General features: G+C 39.7%; 2 protein-coding genes across 2 annotated transcripts in view; one reads left to right on the top strand and one right to left on the bottom strand.

Annotated features, from left to right (window-relative positions):
* Nucleotides 1-21,629, top strand: part of LOC140924385 (uncharacterized) — a 158,870-nt gene that overhangs the window by 122,994 nt on the left and 14,247 nt on the right. The gene's annotated exons all lie outside the window — the stretch shown is intronic.
* LOC140924940 (mitogen-activated protein kinase kinase kinase 3-like) lies at nt 1,235-8,717 on the bottom strand. Its single transcript, XM_073374920.1, has 5 exons — nt 8,619-8,717; nt 3,274-3,403; nt 2,942-3,012; nt 2,088-2,191; nt 1,235-1,397 (listed from the first exon to the last, which is right to left on the bottom strand). Exons 1-5 carry the CDS (start codon nt 8,715-8,717, stop codon nt 1,286-1,288), a joined length of 516 nt encoding a protein of 171 aa, XP_073231021.1. The 3' UTR covers nt 1,235-1,285.

Genomic DNA, 21,629 nt, shown 5'->3' with positions numbered 1-21,629 from the left:
TTGAGTTCCTACGAAAACGGAGATGAACACGCAATTTAAGCACACGATGGCCTCCTACGTAACTTAACTACATTCTCCATCCTATTAAGTCCACCCCATTGTTAAAGGAATTCCTTTATACTCTTTCTTACACGGACATCAATTACACCAACACTACACCAGCCTGTGTCAAATGCCGTTTATGAAACAAGTCATTATACAGTTGTATGCTTAGTGTCCTGGAGGTGATCTTGTTATGTTACTGACTTTTTACCATGCTTTCCAGACCTTTTCCCGGTCAGAAAAATTGCTGGATATATCTCAAGACCTTTCCAAGACTCCGTATGAAACCCTGACTTGAGTAAATCGTGGCGCTAACAAGCCCAAGAAGATGTTCATTAACAGATGAGAAAATGGGAAGGTTTGCAACAAAAAAGGTATCCTCAGCCTCGCTTCTATTTAAGGACCAGGGCTGAGTTGCTCAAAGCATGGTTAGCTTTAACCATTGGTTAAGCAGTATCAAAACCAATACGTTGTCAAGGTATTAAACGCTGGTTAACGCTAACCATGCTTCGAGCAACTAGGCCCAGGACACTAAGCGCACAACTATAAAATGGACTATTAATAGTTGAATGCCACTGCATAACTGTGCTATTTACAAACCTTAAAGTTTCCAAGTGCAGCGCAGAAATTTTTAAAATATCCAGAAAAATTCCTGTCTATAATTAAGTGTTACTGGTGTAGCATTACGTTGATTTTGAAAAAGAAAACTTTCTTTACTTTTACTGCTAACTTTTACTGCTATAATCATAACGATACTTATGGGGTTAACTTGGGAGGCACGTTGACAAACTTCCATAATTTTCCCTTTCGCTAAGTAATTGGACAGTACACGCCATTGCACACGCGCACTTGATTGTTTTTTTTTTTCATTGCTAGCAAAAATTCTCGGAATAAAAAAACTTGTGTTTTAATTTTAAAAAAGCTAAAAATTTCACAAATTTTTATATAGTTGGTAACAGAACTTCGTGTCGTCAAATTCGCTCTGTAATCATACTCGTCATGAAGGACTCCCGCCCGGTGTGATTACAGACCGAATTGGACTCCACTGAGTCCTTTTACCATTATAAATTGTACTCGTAATTTAAGAGCATCTTAACGGCTTAGTTTTGTTCGTTGTCGACCACACAAAACTTGGCCGTGCCATTCATAACTGGCAATGCCTTTTGTAACTCGTTAGTACAAAAACGTACTTGATAAGAGTTGATTTAATAAACTCCCTAGCATCTTCTGATAAATCAATCGGTCATGCGGGCTCTGTGAGCTGCGTTGCAATCTTAAACAGCGCCGCCATTGGCTCAAATTCTGACCACGGGGGTTTGGTGGTCAACATCTCCACAACAGTGCAGCCAAGACTCCTTCGGGGGAAAGAGACAAAACAAAATTTTTAATTCTTTTAAAGGAAAAGTAATTACCAGGTAGCTTCAAATTTCAACGCCAGGAGTAATTTGCTTTGCTACATGTCAATATGGTGGGTCTAATTCTGTCTAACTGAACGAGAAAAGTACTGTAAGCATTTTTGTAAAAGCTTCTCAAAAGTACTTTCATTGTTATGCTGTACAAGGTGGTTCTAGTTTTTAGTTCTGTCACATTCAATAGCGAGGTGGCTGTTAACTTTAAAGTCAGTGTGGCCATTCACGTGAAAGCTACTGAGCAGTACTTTCCTATGGTACTGTTTATTATGCTGTACAAGGTAATTCTAACTTTTGAGTCTGGATGAAATCCTAAAGTGGGACCATTCAAATGAAGGCTACTGAGCAGTACTTTCCTATGGTACTGTTTATTATGCTGTACAAGGTAGTTCTAACTTTTGAGTCTGGATGAAATCCTTAAGTGTGACCATTCAAATAAAAGCTACTGAGCAGTACTTTCCTATGGTACAGTCCATTATGCTGTACAAGGTGGTCCTAACTCTTGATTCTGTGGACAAAATCCTTGTGTGTAACTATTCAAATGAAACTGAATTACTACGCGAATTCCTTCGTGTTTCTTTACGCTCTACAAGCTGGTTATGGATGTATAAAAAGTGTGACCAAAACTGAACTTACCATATATCCGCCTTCCTTCCATACCCCTCACCATTAATGACCTCTGGTGCCATCCAGTAAGGTGTTCCATGAACAGATCGGAACCCTGTTTTACTACGAATTGTCTGCAGAGAAAAGGAACAAAAGTCCTTACTAAGGCAGTGTTTTGTATAGCCAAGTCATTTTAAAGCCCAGTTATGGAGCCCACAAACATTACATTTCCGTCATTTCCATCTTTAACGTTTAAACGTTAGTGCGTTTTTTTCCCCCATAAATTCTGGGACGCTAATGTACATGAAAAAGGTTGCACCTCACTGGATGAATAGTTTAAGCATTTTTAATCCCATTTTGTAAAATGCTAAAACAATTACTAGTAAGCAGTGCAAGTGCTGCCCAAGACGGTTTAAGACCCCATGGATGTACAGAAGAATACAACATAAATGTGATCATTTACATAACAAACATATACTTAATATACTTGATCATTCTAATCTTTGAGTTTGCGGAATAAAACCTGGGGTGTAAACGTGTAGATGAAATTACTGCACATACTTGCCGACACTAAATCGGCTATAGAGTCTACTCTCTCTTCACGGACACCTCTATAAGACGGACACCTCTGTAAAACGGACACTCAGAGTTGGTCCCTGCCTTTCTTTACTCCCTTTATTTGATTCTCTATAAGACGGCCATCTCTCTAAGACGGACACACACTGCTGGTCCCCAAGGTGTCCGTCTCAGTAAGAGTTGACTGTAATCCTCGTTGCTCACACAGAAGGAGTTCTGTTTTTACTTGAGTTTCAAGTTTCGTTGACTGGGTAACGCGCCAAAAGTAACACAAATACAAAACAGCCCATCAAAACTTTCGATTTTACCTGTAGTCTTTTCGAAGCTCCAAAGTCTGCCAGTTTTACATTGCCACGAAGATCTCTGAGTATGTTTGCTCCTTCAAAGATGAAAAGTATGACAACCATAAGAAATGGGCATATTCCTTAAATCACATATTATCTGAATTTTTCAGTCTACGTCTACTCTGTACTAAAGGCCAGCTCTCCTCAACGGCTACTCATTTTTGTCTCGGTGGAAAGTCTATACATTCACCCCTGGTTTGACCTCTCTCTAACGACGACAGCAACGGCCACTGGTTCCAATTGCCAAAATACCCTTGGTAACGGTTATTTAAAAGCAAACCATAATAATGTTTTACCTTTAATGTCTCTGTGTACTATAAGAGCTGTGTGTAAAACAGACTCTCCTTCAAGAATTTGTCTTGTATACTTTCTTGTTAAGCTCTCATTGAGGGCTCCATGTTGTTTTATATGGTCATGCACAGATCCCTGTGGAAAAGCGAAGCCAAAAGGCAGACGACATTAACATTACTAAATGCTTCATAGTACAGTTGGAAAATACATCCTCTTATTTAACGCCTTTTCAAAAATACTTGTTCCATAAGCCTGCAATTTACAGAAACAACATGAGAAGAGAAAGATAAAAGATAACAGACCACTACTGCTACTACTGCTACTCGAAGGGCTTAGTTGTTGGTCTGTTCTCATTTAAGGTATGGGCTTGCGAGAATTTTGAGTTCCATCATATCTGGTTTCCTGGAAAACATTTGGGGTACATACAGTTTTATACATAAGAAAACCGGAAATTCTGTTGCGAAAATCAAATGGTTTGTGCCATTCCGTTGAAACCTCAGAAAACAATTATAGGCTGTGATTTGTAGCGATGCAATTTTTTATTCTTTTTAGCCTGTCCAGTTGATTAAGAAATACTTTGTGGCGGATCGTTCTCCAAATGCCAAATTTATAGTCTTATTTCTATGCACAAGATTTTACAACTGCATGATTTATGTTTAATGGTAAGTAACCTTAGGGCTTATTCATTTGCCCATTCTGCAGCAACAGACAATCCTAAAGTATTTGTTTGTAGACCACATTGTATCTATTGTGTTACTTATGGTTTCGCTGTACCAATGAAATCCACAGAGGTTTATAACTTTTGAATGTGTCGATGAAATTTTTACGTGTGACTACTGAGATGAAAGCTACTGAGCAGTAATTTCCTGTGGTATTGTTTACATTGTATTATGCTGTACATGGTGGTTCTAACTTTAGAGTCTGTGGATGAAATCCTATGGTATGACCATTCAAATGAAAGCTACTGAGCAGAACTATCCTGTGGGGCGTTTATTTCGCTGTACAAGGTGGTTCAGTCTAACTTTAGAGTCTTTGGATAAAATCCTATGGCACTCAAATGAAAGCTTACAAGCAGTACTTTCCCACGGTGCTGTTTATTATACATGTACTTTACAAGGTGGTTCAAACTTTTAAATCTGTGGATGATATCCTAAAGTTGTGAAAGATTTGAACCCAGGAGTCATTTCAAAAGTAGGTTGAGTTTGATCGTCCGGGTGAGCGTAGTCCTGAATAGGACTGTTGTTGTTGACAGTGACTGACGTTTCGACAACTTGTGCGGTAGTCATCTTCGGAGTCAAAGTGAGTTGTATCACGTCAGTTGATGGTATTATACTCTGGTTATTGATCTGATTGGTCAATTACGTCGCGATGTTATTGGTCGTCTGTCAGTTAAGCCTTGATGTTGTTGGCTATGAAGACTCGTAATCAGTAATTGGTGCGTTTCGATCCGTCTATTGTCACAGTTTAACAGTCGTCTATTGTTAGTCAAATTGTCATTCTCTCGTAGTTAGTTTTGCTTGATCTCGTCAATAAGTCGTTTGTACGGCGCTGGTAACTGTTGGCTACGATTCAGTGGCGTTTGTTCTAAGTTCGTAAACCAGCTTTCTAAAGTAAGACGTTGATAGTAGTCCGTAGAATACGTTATACATGTCGCAGAGTCCCAGTCAATTTGACGTTTCGTCTTTAAATGGTGCTCAGCAATGTAATTGTTGACGTCACCATTCTTCGTCGCTCGTTTGTGTTCGGTCAGTCGCGTGCTTAGGTTTCTGCCGGTTTCACCAATGTAAGACGCCATTAAGACAATACAGATACCGGACGACCACAAACTAGTGTCCTTTGACGTCAAATCGCTGTCCACCAGTATTCCACTTCAACTGACTCTAGACTGTACTGAGAACGCTATTAAGAACTTTACTGTTGAACTACCACTACCTACAGACGACATTATGGACCTACTCAACCTCTGTTTGACTTCGACGTACTTTCAGTACAACGGCAAACACTACAAACACTGGGTTACACGGTACAGCTATGGGCTCTCCTGTTTATGTTGTTGTAGCAGAAATTGTCATGCAAAACATCGAGGAACAAGCCCAAGCTACCTACACGCGAACTGTACCTCTTTAGTTACGTTACGTTGACGACACATTCACCGCCGTACACAAAGACGGAATCGACGATTTTCACGAACACCTTAACAGACAGAACAAGGACATACAGTTCACCAAGGAGATCGAAGAAAATGATAAGATACCTTTTCTACACAGCTTGGTCACTCGCGACAACAACAAACTAAAAACTACTGTTTACAGAAAACCGACTCATACCGACCGATTACTAGACCAGTCTCCGTACAAACCCGACCTTTGTTACTTAGAGGCACTTAATAGGGCCACCCAAAGACTGTTAACCGTAAAATATCTGTTCGGGGAATTTTGCATAGCTCGAGGACGGCTAAAAATTTCTAGATGACCGTTTCTTTCAGGTACAATTTTCGAAGCTTATCTAATAAATCCCCTACGATTTTCTAAACTTTAGAATTTCAAATTTCACACTCCAGGTTGGGCTAGGTTAGCAAAAAGGAAACCTAAAAGTTTCGGATTCAAAAATGTGAAAGGGAGAGGAATCAGAACAATTCTCACTTTCGTAATACGTTAAATTTCATCTAAAATATCTGGGAAACCGGAAAATACTTATAAAAGCACTTGTAATTTTGAAAAGACCCAAGTTCCCCTAGGGCGATCGAACAGATGCAAATTTTATAGCGCCTCTTAGAATGCCTTTCTAGAGAGAGTACTCTGGGTAGCATTAAAAAAAGTTTTTAATGTTAGGAGAAAATCTTCGTTGGGTGCCCCTGACTTAAGACTTAAAAGTACCGTTGAACAAATTACTGCAAACTGTATTGCTTAACGGGAGATAATTTGTCCCGAAATTTTTAAATTTGGAAACTGTCACCAAATTGATTGAAACAAAGTATAACCGCTCAAAACGTTACAAGAAGGTATAAATAACAACGCAACTGCAAAAGAAAGCGCGGATTCAAGCAGATTAAGGCATGGTTCTAAATCAAATCATTTGTGATTTTCTAAAAAGGACGGTTAACGCCATTCACGAGGCATAGCAAATGGTAAAACAAAACAGGAATTAAAAACTATCAATTGACCATTTTCATACAGACCATAATAAACCTTGTTTGTCCAACCCCCTTCCTCCCCCCCCCCCCCCCCCCCACTCAACAACCATTGTCTTCGATTTCTCTTGGGACCACTATAATACTCACTAGAAATTGGAAACAACTGTAATGCACAATAAGGTGTGAAAATGGTGAATGCGAAACTCAGATTACTTGGTCACGTGATTAAACAATCTTTAAAATGGTTATTTCTATAACGCTCTTTATACAAACACATGTTTTCAGTTCCCAAATGGTTATGAATAGGAGCTGAAATTTTCATTTATTCCTACTCTGAAATGTTTCTCGCACTTACGTACGAAGAAGATGATCAAACAAGTTAGACTCCGGTACTACCCAAAACAAAAAATTATCGCAAAAAAAATGTCATTTTCATTGTAACTTTTTCTGGAAATTTTAGAATGTCCACCGAGTACATACAAAAAAATGTTGGCTATATAGATTCTTCTAAGCTTTGCCCGGCAAACTCACGCCACCCTTTCTTTGGAAGTTCTGCTACTGATTTTTTCCGTTAATGAGATTTGAAATAGCCTGAAACATAGGCGCCCCAAACTCGGTACATAAATTACCGCGAGTTTCATTTCTGTTTTGCATATTACGAACGGTTTTAAGACTGTGTGAGAAATTCAATATAGTTGGTAAAAAATTAATATAGAAATGAACTGTACTTACGTAAACTTGGGCCTGTTGTTGCTTTTTCTGTGTGACTCGGGCTCAATTCATGGCCAGTTTATTAGGTTTTTGCGGCTCGTTGTTTGTTCAGCGTTGTTTTCCTACATAAAGCGAAGCAAGACAGGTGACTATGTGCAGTCTCGACTCACAAATCTCTCCCGCATCTAAGAACCGTGCACGGATTCACCATGAAAGCGCCAAATATCTTAAGGTCAGGTCAGTCTCTTATCTCTTCCCCTCGTCATGGGTATTGCGATGTGTTTTCGGTGGAAAAATATTTGGAAAGCTCTCGGTTCTGGGCAATCTGGGGGGTGCTCAGGTATCACGCGCGACGACGACTACGTGTTGCAGGGTCAACAAGAACATTTAACATACGCTCATCTCATTGGCTAATTCCTAATACCGCTCACGCACAATCAGGGGACTATCTGAGGCTAGGAAGAGCTATGTCTTTTAGCCAAAACATTGATATAAGATCATCAAAGTTATGTGTGCAGCTTACTGTAGATTTGTATGAAGAAACATCATCCCAGTTATCTACTTATGTTTTGCAGTTGCGAAAAGAAAGCCTGAAAAACATTTTTGGTGGTCACGCCACGGCACGGTAAATTATTCGCTTTCGTTTTCACAGTATTTCCCTTCGTTGTTCAAGCAGAAGCTCTCTGTAATGAGCTTGCCATCTGAGTGAAATGGCAAACAGTTAGTTCATCATGTGCATCAAGTATTCAAATTAAGTATCTACGCGTAGTAAATACCATTCCTTACGAATGGTCCAAAAAATGGTCCAAAAAATGGGTAATTTAATTACATATTTCACGGCTCTTGTACCATTTGGTTTGGATTGCCGCCTTCAAAATCCGGCATATATAGGTCATTGCCCAGGGGTGGGTAGCTCACACGGAATAATTTGAGTATCCTGTTCCAGACGTTCAGATAAGCGGAGAATGCACGGTGCGAGTGGAGAGCAGAGAGAAATAACAATTAAGCGGAATCGAAAGAAAATCATTTTATGATGAGGGGAAGGGGCGGTGGGAAGAGGAGGTGAATTAATTACAACATGGATAAGTCCCGGGGGGAGGGAACTTCCTTATAAGAGGCTAATGGGGATGTACCGCTGGGTGGGCTCGCATTTTCACGACTGGATTGACGAAAATGGGGTCGCATTATCAATAGAGTTATCAGAGTGGGGTCGCACATTTTCGGATTTTTGGGGTAAGAAAGTTCCTCTTTAGCAAACGTACAAGATTGTTTGTTCTGTAGGTGAAAAGTAAAGGGTTCTTAATTCAATTTTAAAAAATGGTCTGATTCATTTTCGGATACCTATTTAAAGGATTGATAAGGTCGTAGATAAATAAATAGAACTGAAGTGACTAAATTGGGATCGCGAAAATTACATTTGCCCAAAAGTCACTAAGATGGGGTCTATATCTGGCCTCAAAATAGACTATAATGGGGTAGGGGCTCTGAGAGGCCAGCGGCACATACCCATCCCCCGGAGGATACGTCCTGCTTTCCAAGACACACTGCACAAGTCACGTTGGCTATATGCATCACACTGCTGTCAGTACAGTTAAAGACGTGCATAGTAATGTTCAACGCCGACTAGCCTGGGTGGCAGGCGCAAAAGGGACCGTCTTAGTTTTCATAGCCTGCATAGCAAGCGTTTCCAATCGAGTAAAGTGACGAGAATTATCAAATGGGCGCAAAAATCAAAACCCCAAAAAATCCCTAGGGCTTCAAACAAAACCGAAAAAAATCCCTGGACCAAAATTCAACCCCCAAAATATCCAATGCCAGATTTCCGAGCCACAAAAATTTCCAGAAAGCATTAAATGATATAACTATTACGAATCTTCAAGTTGTTTCCAATTCAACCCCCAAAATTAAAATCCGTACTTAAATCAAGCTACCCCCAAAAAAGACTTGCTAAAATTGTCCTACCCAAAAAAATCCTGAAATCGGAAATTTGAGAGCCAAAAAAAATCCTTCGATCATCCCTGTCACTTGAAATCCGGAGTACCCCTGCTGGGGTTGTTTCGCATAGTAATGTGCCACTGAATTTTGGTTTGCATAAAAGCATGTATTCTGTTTATTGCTATTTAGAAGGAGGTATATTAAAGAATAGTGATCAAGGACCAAGGGCCCCTTAAATTGGGCTCGACCAAGAAAGCAAGCAAATCCCGAGGGGATCTCCCTTGATAAAATGATTGCAGTGTTTGATTGCGGGATCGGGCTTTCGAGAAATGCACTAATTTTGCATGCACCCCAGGCAGTATTTAACAGCTATTTAAACTCTCGATTAAATTACCTCTAGCTCCGTCTGTAGTGTCTTTTCGTCATCAGGTTGTACATTTGCGTAAAGTTCACTGACTCTTGCTCATAAAGTTGAGATCTTTGTGCTTGCACAAATCCTTTGCCTATAACTTGTATTCTTTTAGCACTCTATCAACATATGTGTATTGTCTAATTATGACCGTTTCCCCTCAACTGCTACCTGTATACCTAACAAAAGTATCGAACGCAATCTCCTAAGCTCCTAGAGATTCTCTCTCTCTCTATCTCCTCCTAAGATTACTCCTAGTATTAAAAGAAACTGTGGTGTTGCTGCAGTGGGAATTGAAACGTAAATATCGTCAGCTGAGTTGATTCAGTAAATTTGCCATCATAAAAAGATTCATAAACTGATGTTTCGAGAGTGATAACCTTCCATGAGAGCTAATGAAGGAATTGTGGGTTGTGCTAATGAAGCTTTTTGATGGAAACATGGTTTATTAAAGGTGAGTAGACACTTCGACATTCATGTATGAAAACTGACACGGGAATGCGGGAAATGCTTATGCAGAGCTAAAAAATCAGGGGTGCAAACAATGATTTTTTCGCATGTGAGAAAAATAGTTCGGCCAATGGGAACCGTGAAGGACAATTTTTTTTTTATCAATCGTTCGTCCAATCAAAAGCCGTAGAAATTTTATGCGCCAGTTTCCCGCTTTAGGTCTTTGTAGCGTTCTAACTTCACAGTAACTGAACAACAAAAAATATGTAGTTTATTTGTTGTGATTGATATTTTTAAGAGATCAGAAGTTCGAAAAGAAGTAACTAAAGGAGCTTTGCCGAAATGTAGAGGTAATTTTAAATAAAATGATTCATTTTATTAAAAAAAAAACTTAAGGTCGTTTTGCGGACACCTTGCTATTTCGGACACGCAGACACTAAATACAGACAGCAGCTAAATTTCTACCATTAGGGACTTTCACTTTTACGGACTTAGAGACTCTTTTTCGATCCCGACAGCATAATTCTATTGTTCTAACTCTCGTCATAGCGGACACCAGGTAGTATCTTACAAAAAGTAAGAAACGTAAAGAAATATAATTTCATCCGTTCTTGGTCATCATGATTTTCTTGGATGGATTTGAAATTGTCCTGTCGCACATCTATCGAAATTGTTGTAAATGAAAATACATCTCACTCCCATAATACAAAGAAACTCTTTCTGAACCCCCGGTATCAGACGGTGCCCCGCTAATACTGGCTCTCGTTCCCCCTCGCTGACTGGCAACCTTTTTCGGATCGATATAGTTAATGAACAATTCCTGTTTGTAGCCAAGCGCTGAGCATTTTTGTCAACTTTCTGCGATGCTGAAAACAGGCTGTTTCTTAACGCGAAGTGTAAATAAATTTTAGCCTGCAGCAATGATTGAAAATATTGAACTTGAATCATCATAAATGTACATGATCCTCCTTCTTGGAATGCAGTGGACGTTAGGTAACTTACGAACTGTACTGTTCATAGATCGACTAAGGGACTAAACTTAAGAAAAAGATAACATCCAAATGCGATGTGTTCCTGTTTCTCCAAGCTTATTTGACTTCCATTGAGCGTGTCGGCATTATTCAGCCATAACGGTAGTTGTTTTGCATAGTAATGTCTAAATGACTTTTGGATTGCAAAACAGTATGAGGCTCTCCTGTTTCATATAAATTATCTGCTATTTGAAACGGGGCGTTTTAAAAGAAGGTGGAAACAGTCGACAGGAAAAGTAAGCGAACCCCAGGAGGCCTTCGTTACATAAATGACTGTAGCGCTTGTTGCATACATCATTTGGGGTATAACTTGTGAAGCGGTACTTCTCAGATAACTAAAATGTAAAACGACAGCAGCTTGAGTTGTCGCAGTACCTTTTGGGGGTTACTTGACGTTAAGGAGCTAAACAAATGAACGAGGCCATCTGTTAGTCAACTGAAAAGGCCATCGCGATTTAAAATTGTCGGTGCAAGTTATTGTTGCTTCATAACGAGATTCATGTATCCTTCAGGAGTGTTTTCGAAAATTTGTAACGAGCACTCTGGTCACTACAGTACAATACCCTCCGGGAGCCAAGCGGTATTGAAAACTTAACTTTCTTAGCTCTATACTAAATTACGGCAGTGTGATGCATATATCGCCCCAAGTAGGGGAATCCGATAAATTTTTGCCTGTGGAATCCGTAATCCGTAATCCTGGGCTTAAGTGGAATCTGGAATACAGCTCAACGAATTCGGAATCCCCCTAACGATTGGAACCAAGTACCACTGACAGATACTGGAATCCAGTTCCTGGGGTCCGGAATACATATCGTGGAATCCAGAATCCAACAGTCTTTGATTCTCTTATATGGAGCGAGATATAGCAAACGTGACCAGTGCAGCGGTTGTGGAAAGCAGGACAGATCTTTGTTGTAATTCACGTTCCCCTCCCTTCCCCCTCCCCCTGAAAAAGAATTGATTTAAAAAGCAAAATATAAAAGCCATTTCATTTTAATTCAAGAAATTCTTAGAAAGGTTTCCACTCGTCTGCCTACGGTGTGCGGTGAAAGCTAATTATGTTATGCCTTGTTTGCACTTGTGCTATTGATATATTTTAATACTTTTTTTCAAATAACTGTTATACGAAAAAACGATTCGTGTTGGTGAACTTTTATAGTATATATGTATTAAAGGGTTGTCAAAAAATTCCTGTCGCAACACTATTTTTTTTCAGATACGTCATCAACCTGTAGGCTACCAAAATATTTATGGATGCATTTGTGTCCAATTATTAAGGAGGCTAAAAATAGTAAAAACGAAATACATGATTAACTGTTTGTCAACGAGCTGAGTAGGTCGCCTACCCTGACAGTAGAAACACGGACGTTGTCGTGCAATGGATTCAATCATTTCTCTTTTGATTCTGCTTGTTATTTTCTCTCTGCTCTCTATTCGCGCCATTCTCCGCTCATCTAAACGCCTGGAATAGGCAACTAACCACAAAAAATACTCCACTGAGCTATCCATCCCTGGGCAATGACCTATGAATTGTGAAGGCTGCAAGCGAAACCAAATGGTACTAGAGCCGTGAAATGTGCAATTTAAATTGCGCATCTTTTTGGGCTTGATATTACCACTAAAACAAAAACAGACGTCACGCAGAGGCATATTGAAAAGAAAATGAAAGCGTCTTTGACGCGGTATTTTTCCCTTAGTCATTCAAGCAGTAACTCTTTATAAACACCTGAAATACCATGCTACAGTAATTTGCAATCCGAGCCTTCGTCGTAAACAGTAAGTAGTAGTTCAGTTTACATCAAGTCAGCTACAAATCGTGTGGCTGTCTATTTGCAGTCAAAAACGGACAATTGGGGAATGGAATGCTTGACTTAGGGCATCGCTCTCTAAAACTGTTTAAACGACGTGGACTAGCGACCTTGACTAGCAATACCTTAAGAACATTAAAGTATCTTTTGGCAACCATGCGTTAAGTGTCCGTAGTTACCTTACCCAGGCGCGCGGTGACGAATAAAGTGAGCTGTTTTTTTTGGAAACAAACTTTTAAAAAGTTTGGCCTGTCGCAATGTTCACGAGGTATGCTATTTTGAGCGGTGTTGGACCTGAAGTAACTTATATCCATACTCTCCTTAGTTAGAACGAATTTCTTAACAAGACAGCAAAATCCATAAGTCTACACAAACGACGTGTTAATTGTTTCACCACTGCTTCAAACTTCAACGCATTTATTGTGTACTCAATAGTAAGTACATCATTTACATCAATGCAAGCATATAAATCGGGTGTCTATTTCCCGGGGCGGGGGGGGGGGGGGGCACTTGGGTAGTTTTTGGGTGGATACGGTGCCGCCCGTGACTCCAAATTGGCACCCTGTTCTAAAAAAAAATTCCCCTAAAATTGATACCCCGTTCTAGAAATGGGCCAATTTTTTATACCCCGTTCTAGAATTCGCCCTAAAACTGATACCCCGTTCTAGAAATGGACCAATTTTTTAAACTCCGTTCTAGAAAGTTTGTAAATTGAAATAGCCCTGTTTTTTAAAAGATATTTCTTTATTTGTTCGACTTATTACATCAAATAAATGCTTCTTCATAATCAGCAACAATTTTAAGCAGAAGATAAAGCCTCGATCCACAATTTTTTATACCCCGTTCTAGAAAATGCCTCTGAAATGGATACCCCGTTCTAAATCAGGAGCTTCAAAATCACGACCCCGTTGGGCGGCACATACCCGTATGGGAGTGCCCCCCCGGGGTCTATTTATAGGCAAAAACCGCTCCTTAAAATATTAAGTGTACTTCAAACTGACTGACTATCCGAGTGGTGCAGTGATTGATGCAGTCTCGGTACGAGAAAGCTATTTGATATTTGAAACCTTAAAATTGCCCAAAACGACGTCGATTTAGCAACCCTTTGGCTTTTTTGCCGCAATGGTTATGAGATACTAGCTCTTTGTAACCGAGTGTTGAGTGTTTAAGTCAACTAGCCACGGTTGATAACAGACTGTCTCTAAACGTAAAGTGCAAACAATTTTCTAATTTTCGGCCCATAAAAAGTGCTATATAGCAATAGTTCAAAATGTTGAGCCTAAATCGCACACATGATCCTGCTAAGAATGCGGTGAACATAGGATACTGTTCTTTGATGGACTAAGACACTAAATGCAAAAAGTGGTGAAAAGAATGTATACAAGCGACGTGTTCCTGATCCTGTTTCGCCAAGCTTTTCAACCTCTCCATTGACTGTGTAGTCAATTCAGGCATGACGGAAGTTGATTTGCATAGCAATGTGAAAGTGAATTTTGACCTTCAAAACTGCATAAGGATATACTTTAGTTTATAAAAATATGTGTTTTTCTGAACGGATATATTAAAGTAAGGTGACGGAGAAGAAAGAGCCCATTAAATTGGGCTCTCAGTGTCGTTTGTCCCACCCCACCCAGGAACAGTCAACAGCAAAACCCGGGGGAACCTCCCTTACAAAAATGATTGTGCTTCCTATACCCTATTGGCGTATTAATTGTGAAGTGGTACCGCTTACGGTGCTAAAATGTAACATTCTTAATTATTCAAGCAATTGTTATACGAAGGTTACCAAAACAAATTATAAAGTAGGCGCAATATGAAGAAAAAAATAGATGATTAGCTGCTAGTTGACGAGCTGAGTAGGTCGAATACGCTAACAGTGAAAGTACCTGACGCCATTGTGGAATTGACATGTTGCTTTCTTTTTTGATTCCCGCCCACTTGTTATTTTCTCTCTCCTCTCCACTCGCGCCATTCTCCGCTCATCTGAACGCCTGAAACAGGTCAGTACTTACCATGAAAATACTCCGATAAAAGGAGCCTGCTTCTTGGTCAGCGGTACTCTATTAACTGTATAGCAACTGTCCACATTCTTGGGATGCTCGTGTTACATGGTATATGGCCGTGAAGGCCCTGGTGTTGAGTTTAAGGTTTGTCTGATGTCACAGTAATCACGTGAAAACACATGCAAGTGATGCAACAATCAAGTACTCGTAATTCAGGTACACAAGTACTGTACCAAATATGAGACTTTCCTATTCACCTTGCCGGCCGGGAATCTATTTACCCAGGAAAAATAAAGGAGAGCCTGATCTCAGCTTAGTGCGAGACGAGTTGTTGGGAAGATACGTACGTTAGCAAAGTCTAGAAATCCATGTAAATAAAGTTTATTCAGGTTTCACTCCAGTGCATGGTTTTTGTATTTTTATACGATTTCAACCATGTTACGTCGCTTGTCATCTGAAAGCTTCAATAGGCTTCAAACTCCAGTGGTAAAAACGAAGCTTTTTTTTATTATTTTCTTTTGCACACCAATCGCCTTTCGTCATTTATAAACTCATTGTCTTCCGCCCCTGCGCAAAAATTGACCAGATCTGGTCTATGACGTAAGAAACTTCGCATAAAAATTCCGTTACCTCCGATTCCCCCCAATTCGGCCCACAGGAAGTTAGATTTAGCCAATTATGTGCCTTAGTTCCAGCCCCCGGGGAGTTTTCAGCTTCACGCAACGATTTTTCAAAATTTGAGAAAATGGCCCCGTGACGGGCGATTTACTTGTCGGGAATATCTTATCTTGCCCAGGCGCGCGGTGACGAAGAAAGTTAGCTGTTTTTGGAAACAAATTTTTAAAAAGTCTGGCCTGCAGCAATGTTCACGAGGTGTAAGGTGTGAGGACTCCGCATATGAAAGGGGTGGGGATGCTCGTCGGAAACTTTGAATTAAACCCCTAAAGGAGACAGATCTGGACGTCACCCAAGCTTTTTTGTCCCCCCAAAAGAGACCATGTTAAAACACAGACAATATAATACTTTCATATTTTTTCACGTGCAACCCTAAACAAGACCTTCACGGCTAAATATGATGGCGTTTTGCCCAGAACACCCTAAGTGAGATCAAATCCGAAATTTACACCCCTAAGCGAGACGACGAGCATCCCCACCCCTTTCATATGCGGAGTCCATCCCCCGGAATTTTGAGCCGTGTTGGACCTGAAGTAACTTATATCCATACTGTCCTTATTTAGAACGAATTTCTTAACAAGACAGCAAAATCCATAAGTGTACGCAAGAGATCGACGTGTTAATTGTTTCACCGCGGCTTCAAACCTCAACGCATTTATTGTGTCCTCAACTGTAAGTACATCATTTACGGCAATGCAAGTATATAAATCGGGTGTCTGTTTGTAGAAAAAACCGTTCCTTAAGATATTAAGAATACTTCAAACTGACTGACTATCCGAGTGGTGCAGTGCTTGACACAGTCTCAGTAAAAAGGTACTATTTTTTGTTTCAAACCTTAAAATTGTCCAAAACGGCGTCGCTTTGGCAACATTTTGGCTTTTTATCGCAATAGTTATGAGATAATAGCATTTTCCCTCAGGGATAGTGGAGCCAGCGAAACACGGGTATACAATTTTCTGATTTTTAGCCCATATACAGTGCTATATAGCAATGGTTCAAAATGTTGAGCCTGAATCAAACACATGATCTTACTAAGAATGCGGTAAACATGGGATACTGTTCTTAGATGGACTAAGACACTAAATGCAAAAGGTGATGAAAATAATGTAAGCCAAGTGTTCCTGATCCTGTTTCGCCAAGCTTTTCAACCTCTCCATTGATTTTGTCGTCAATTCATGCATGACGGAAGTTGATTTGCATAGCAATGTGTAAATGAATTTTGGCCTGCAAGACTGTATTAGGCTCTCCCTTATTTTATATTTATATATGAATTTTTGAACGGATATATTAAAGGAAGGTAACGGAGAAGAAATTGGGCTCTTAGTGTCGTTTGTCCGACCCCACCCGGGAACAGTCGACAGCAAAACCCAGAGGGACCCCCCTTATTGTGCTTCTATACCCTGTTGGCGTATAAATTGTGAAGTGGTACCCCTTACGGTGCTAAAACATTCTCAGTTATTCAAAAAAACATGTGTGGCTGAACTTTCATAGCATGCGCACGTCATCGACCTACAGCTTCAGGTTACAAAAAAAAATTATTATGTAGGCGTAATATGAAGAAAAAATGCATGATTTAATAGCTGCGGGTCAACGAGCTGAGTAGGTCGAATACCCTGACAGTGAAAATATGGACGCCATTGTGCAATAATTGATATATTGCTTTCTTTTTCGATTCCCGCCCGCTTGTTATTTTCTCTCTGCTCCCCACTCGCGCCATTCTCCGCTCATCTGAACGCCTGAAACAGGCCAGTACTTACCATGAAAATACTCCACTGAGTAATTGGGGACGACAATTGGAGCCTGCAGATTATTCGTGGTCAGCGGTAATCTATTTATTGTACAACAATCATTGTACCATTAGCAAGCACACGTAGTTCAGGTACACAGGTTCTGTACCAAATATGAGACCTTTCGATTCTTACTTGCCGGCGGGTAATCTACGCGATTGTTTTTTCAAAAGTGCATTCGCTCTTACTCAATTCTATAGTAACTCACAGACAGTCAACGTGATGCACATGAATGTATGAATTAATAACAAAAAGGTGGTGTTCAGTTTTGGGGTACAAAAATTATTCAGTGATTTTTGGGGTATTATAGCTTTTTTGTGCGTGTAGTCTTTAGGTCCAACTCGAAATCTCGAAAAGGCCAATTTACCCCCTCTTCCTCTCCACCCCCCACCCTGACTATAACCCGTGGATAACGTTAGCTACACAATATGCGCATTTTTGGTGGTGCGGAATATGATGTCTCGTTGTGGCATGTTGTAAACATCCGCTTTCGTTTTCACAGTATTTTCCTTCGTCATTCAAGCAGATGCTCTCATTAACAGCTTGCAATAAGACAGAGTGAAATCGCAAAAAGTAAGTACATCATGAACATCATTAATGTGGGTGTCTATAACTTGTAGTAAAAAACCGTTTCTTAATATATTAAGAGCAATCACTACCCTAACAATCCTGGTGGATGCTACTGCTCCACGCTTGACGCATTTTACACTGATTTGCTGATTTTAGTGTAGAAAGGTCTATCATTTGATGTTTCAGACCTTAGAATTGTTCAAATCGACGTCGACTGACAACCTTTTTCGCATCGATAGTTGAGGAACTGAATACCTCTTTGTAACCATGCGTTGAGTATTTTTTTTCAACTTTCTGCTGTGCCGAAAACAGCCTGTTTCTTAACACAATGTTTAAATAAACTTTCGCCTGGAGCAATGGTTCCAGATATTGAGTTTGAATCATTATAAATGTACATGATCCTGCTAGGAATGCAGTGGACGCGTTGAGGTACCTTATCGAATCAATATACTTTTCATAGTTAGACCAACAGATAGACTAAATGTAAGAAAGACACCCAAACGTTAAAGAATGTAAGCGACAAGTCATTTTCTGTTTCTTCATGCTTATTTGACTTTAATTCCATTGAGTGTGTTGGCATTATTCAGGCATAACGGTAGTTGTTTTACATAGTAATGCCTAAATGAATTTTGGATTGGCAAACATGAGGCTCTCCTGTAGTACATAAATGGCTGTAGTGCGTATACCTTTTCTGTGCGTGTAGTCAGCTTTAGGTCCAACGCAGAATTCTTAAATAAGCCAATTTACTCCCTCTCCCTCCCCCTCCCCACCGTCCTGACTATGACCCATGGATTGATTGTGCGGAATATGATGTCACTTTGTGGCATGTTGTAAACATGCGCTTTCGTTTTCACAGTATTTCCCTTCGTCATTCAAGCAGACGTTCTCATTAACAGCTTGCAATAAGACTGAGTGAAATCGCAAAAAGTAAGTACATCCGATTACATCAAAGCAAGTATACAGATCGCGTAACCTACTTATAGTAAAAAAAATTCTTTAAGATATTATTAAGAGCAAGCACTACACTGACAATCGAGGTGGATGCTGTTCCACGCTTGACGCATTTTACACTGATTTTAGGGTAGAAAGGTATTTTAATATTATTTGATGTTTCAGACCTTAAAATCAGTGTTCAAAACGACGTCGACTGGCAACCTTTTTCGCATCGATAGTTAATGAATAATACCTTTTGTAACCATGCATTGAGTATTTTTGTCAACTTTCCGCGGTGCCAAAAACAGGCTGTTTCTTAACGCGAAGTGTAAATTAGTTTTAGTCTGCAGCAATAATTGAAAATTTTGAACTTGAATCGTCATAAATGTACATGGTCCTCCTTCCTGGAATGCAGTGGACGTGAGGTATCTTACGAAGATACTGTTCATAGATCGACTAAGGGACTAAATGTAAGAAAAAGACAACATCCAAATACTAAAGAATTGAAGCGATGTGTTCCTGTTTCTTCAAGCTTATTTGACTTCCATTAAGCGGGTCGGCAATATTCAACCATAACGGTAGTTGTTTTGAATAGTAATGTCTAAATGGATTTTGGATTGCAAAACCGTATGTGGCTCCCCTCTAGTATATAAAACGGGGAGTTTTAAAAGAAGGTGAAAAAATCGACAGGGAAAGTAAGCAAACCCCAGGAGGCCTTCGTTACAAAATCGTTGCACACATCATTTGGGGTATAACTTGTGAGGTGGTACTTCTCAGATTACTAAAATGTAAAACGACAGCAGCTGGAGTTGTCGTGGTACCTTTTTGGGGGTATTTGACGTTAAGGAGCTAGACAAATGATTGAGGCCATCTGTTAGTCAACTGAAAAGGTTATCGCGATTTAAAATTGTCGCTGCTAGTTATAAATTGTTGCTTCATAACGAGATTCATGTATCCTTCAGGAGTGTTTTCGAAAATTTGTAACGAGCACTCCTGTCACTACAGTACAATACCCTCCGGGAGCCAAACGGTATTAAAAATATTAACTTTCCTAGCTCTATACTAAATTACGGAAGTGTGATGCATATATCACCCCAAGTAGGGAAATCCAATAAATTTTTGCTTGTGGAATCCGTAATCCGTAATCCTGGGCTTAAGTGGAATCCGGAATACAGCTCAGGGAATTCGGAATGCCTCTAACGATTGGAATCTAGAATCCAAGTTCCACTGACAGATACTGGAATCCAGTACCTGGAGTCCGGAATCCATATCGTGGAATCCAGAATCCAACACTGTCTTTGATTCTCTTATATGGAGCGAAATATAGCAAACGTGACTAGTGCAGTGTATCGTGGAAAGCAGGACAGATCTTTGTTGTAATTCACCTTCTCCATCCTACCTCCTCCCCATGAAAAAGAATTGATTTAAAAAGCAAAATATAAATACCATTTCATTTTATTTCAAGAAATTCTTAGAAAGGTTTCCCCTCGTCTGCCTACGGTGTGAGGTGAACGGTTATTATGTTATGCCTTGTTTGCACTTGTGCTATTGATATATATTAATACTTTTTTTTTTTCAAATAACTGCTATACGAAAAAACGATACGCGTGGGTGAACTTTTATAGTATATAAAATTATGTATTAAAGGGCTGTCAAAAAATTCCTGACGCAACATTATTTTCTTCCAGACACGTCACCGACCTTCAGGCTACCAAAATATATATGGATGCATTTGTGTCCAATTATTACGCAGTCTTAAAATAGTAAAGACGAAATACATGATTAGCTGTGGGTCAATGAGCTGAGTAGGTCGCCTACCCTGACAGTAGAAACACGGACGTTGTCGTGCAATTGATTCAATCATTTCTCTTTTGATTCTGCTTGTTATTTTCTCTCTGATTTCTATTCGCGCCATTCTCCGCTCATCTAAACGCCTGGAATAGGCAACCAACCAAAAAAAATACCCCAATGAGCTATCCACCCCTAGGCAATGACCTATGAATTGTGAAGGCTGCAAGCGAAACCAAATGGTACTAGAGCCGTGAAATATGCAATTTAAATTGCGCATTTTTTGGGGCTTGATATTACCACTAAAATAAAAACAGACGTCACGCAGAGGCATATTGAAAAGAAACTGAAACCGTCTTTCAAGCGGTATTTTTCCCTTAGTCATTCAAGCAGTAACTCTTTATGAATACCTGAAATACCATGCTACAGTAATTTGCAATCCGAGCCTTCGTCGTAAACAGTAAGTAGTAGTTTATTAACACCAAGTCAGCTACAAATCGTGTGGCTTTCTATTTGCAGTGAAAAACGGACAATTGGGGAATGGAATGCTTGACTTGGGGCATCGTGCTCTAAAACTGTTCAAACGACGTGGACTTGCGACTTTGACCCTGACCAGCAATAACCTAAGAACATTAATGTATCTTTTGGCGACCAAGCATTAAGTGTCCGTAGTTACCTTGCTTAGGCGCGCGGTGACGAAGAAAGTTAGCTGTTTTTTGGAAACAAATTTTTAAAAAGTTTGGCCTGTAGCAATGTTCACGAGGTATACTATTTTGAGCCGTGTTTTGGACCTGAAGTAACTTAATCCCATACTCTCCTTATTTAGAACGAATTTCTTAACAAGACAGCAAAATTCGTAAGTCTACACAAGCGACGTGTGAATTGTTTTACCACAGCTTCAAACCTCAACGCATTTATTGAATGTGTCCTCAACAGTAAGTACATCATTTACATCGATGCAAGTATATAAATCGGATGTCTATTTGTAGAAAAAAAACCGTTCCTTAAGATATTAAGAATACTTCAAACTGACTGACTATCCGAGTGGTGCAGTATTTGATGCAGTCTCGGTAGAAAGTTATTTGATGTTTAAAACCTTAAAATTGCCCAAAACGACGTCGATTTGAC

The sequence above is a fragment of the Porites lutea genome, chromosome 14 (assembly GCF_958299795.1).
Source record: "Porites lutea chromosome 14, jaPorLute2.1, whole genome shotgun sequence".
Classification (NCBI taxonomy): Eukaryota; Metazoa; Cnidaria; class Anthozoa; order Scleractinia; family Poritidae; genus Porites; species Porites lutea.
Note: the sequence above shows the minus strand (reverse complement) of the source record. Positions and strands in the feature narration are given on the sequence as shown.

Bases quoted from the DNA above. Each gene is read 5' to 3' on its own strand.
- LOC140924940 (XM_073374920.1), bottom strand. From the start codon at position 8,717: ATGCACGTCTTTAACTGTACTGACAGCAGTGTGATGCATATAGCCAAC. The intron at 2,192-2,941 runs GTAAAATCGAAA...TTTTCTCTGCAG, and splicing joins GAGCTTCGAAAAGACTACAG to ACAATTCGTAGTAAAACAGG. The intron at 1,398-2,087 runs GTAAGTTCAGTT...TTTCCCCCGAAG, and splicing joins GGAAGGAAGGCGGATATATG to GAGTCTTGGCTGCACTGTTG.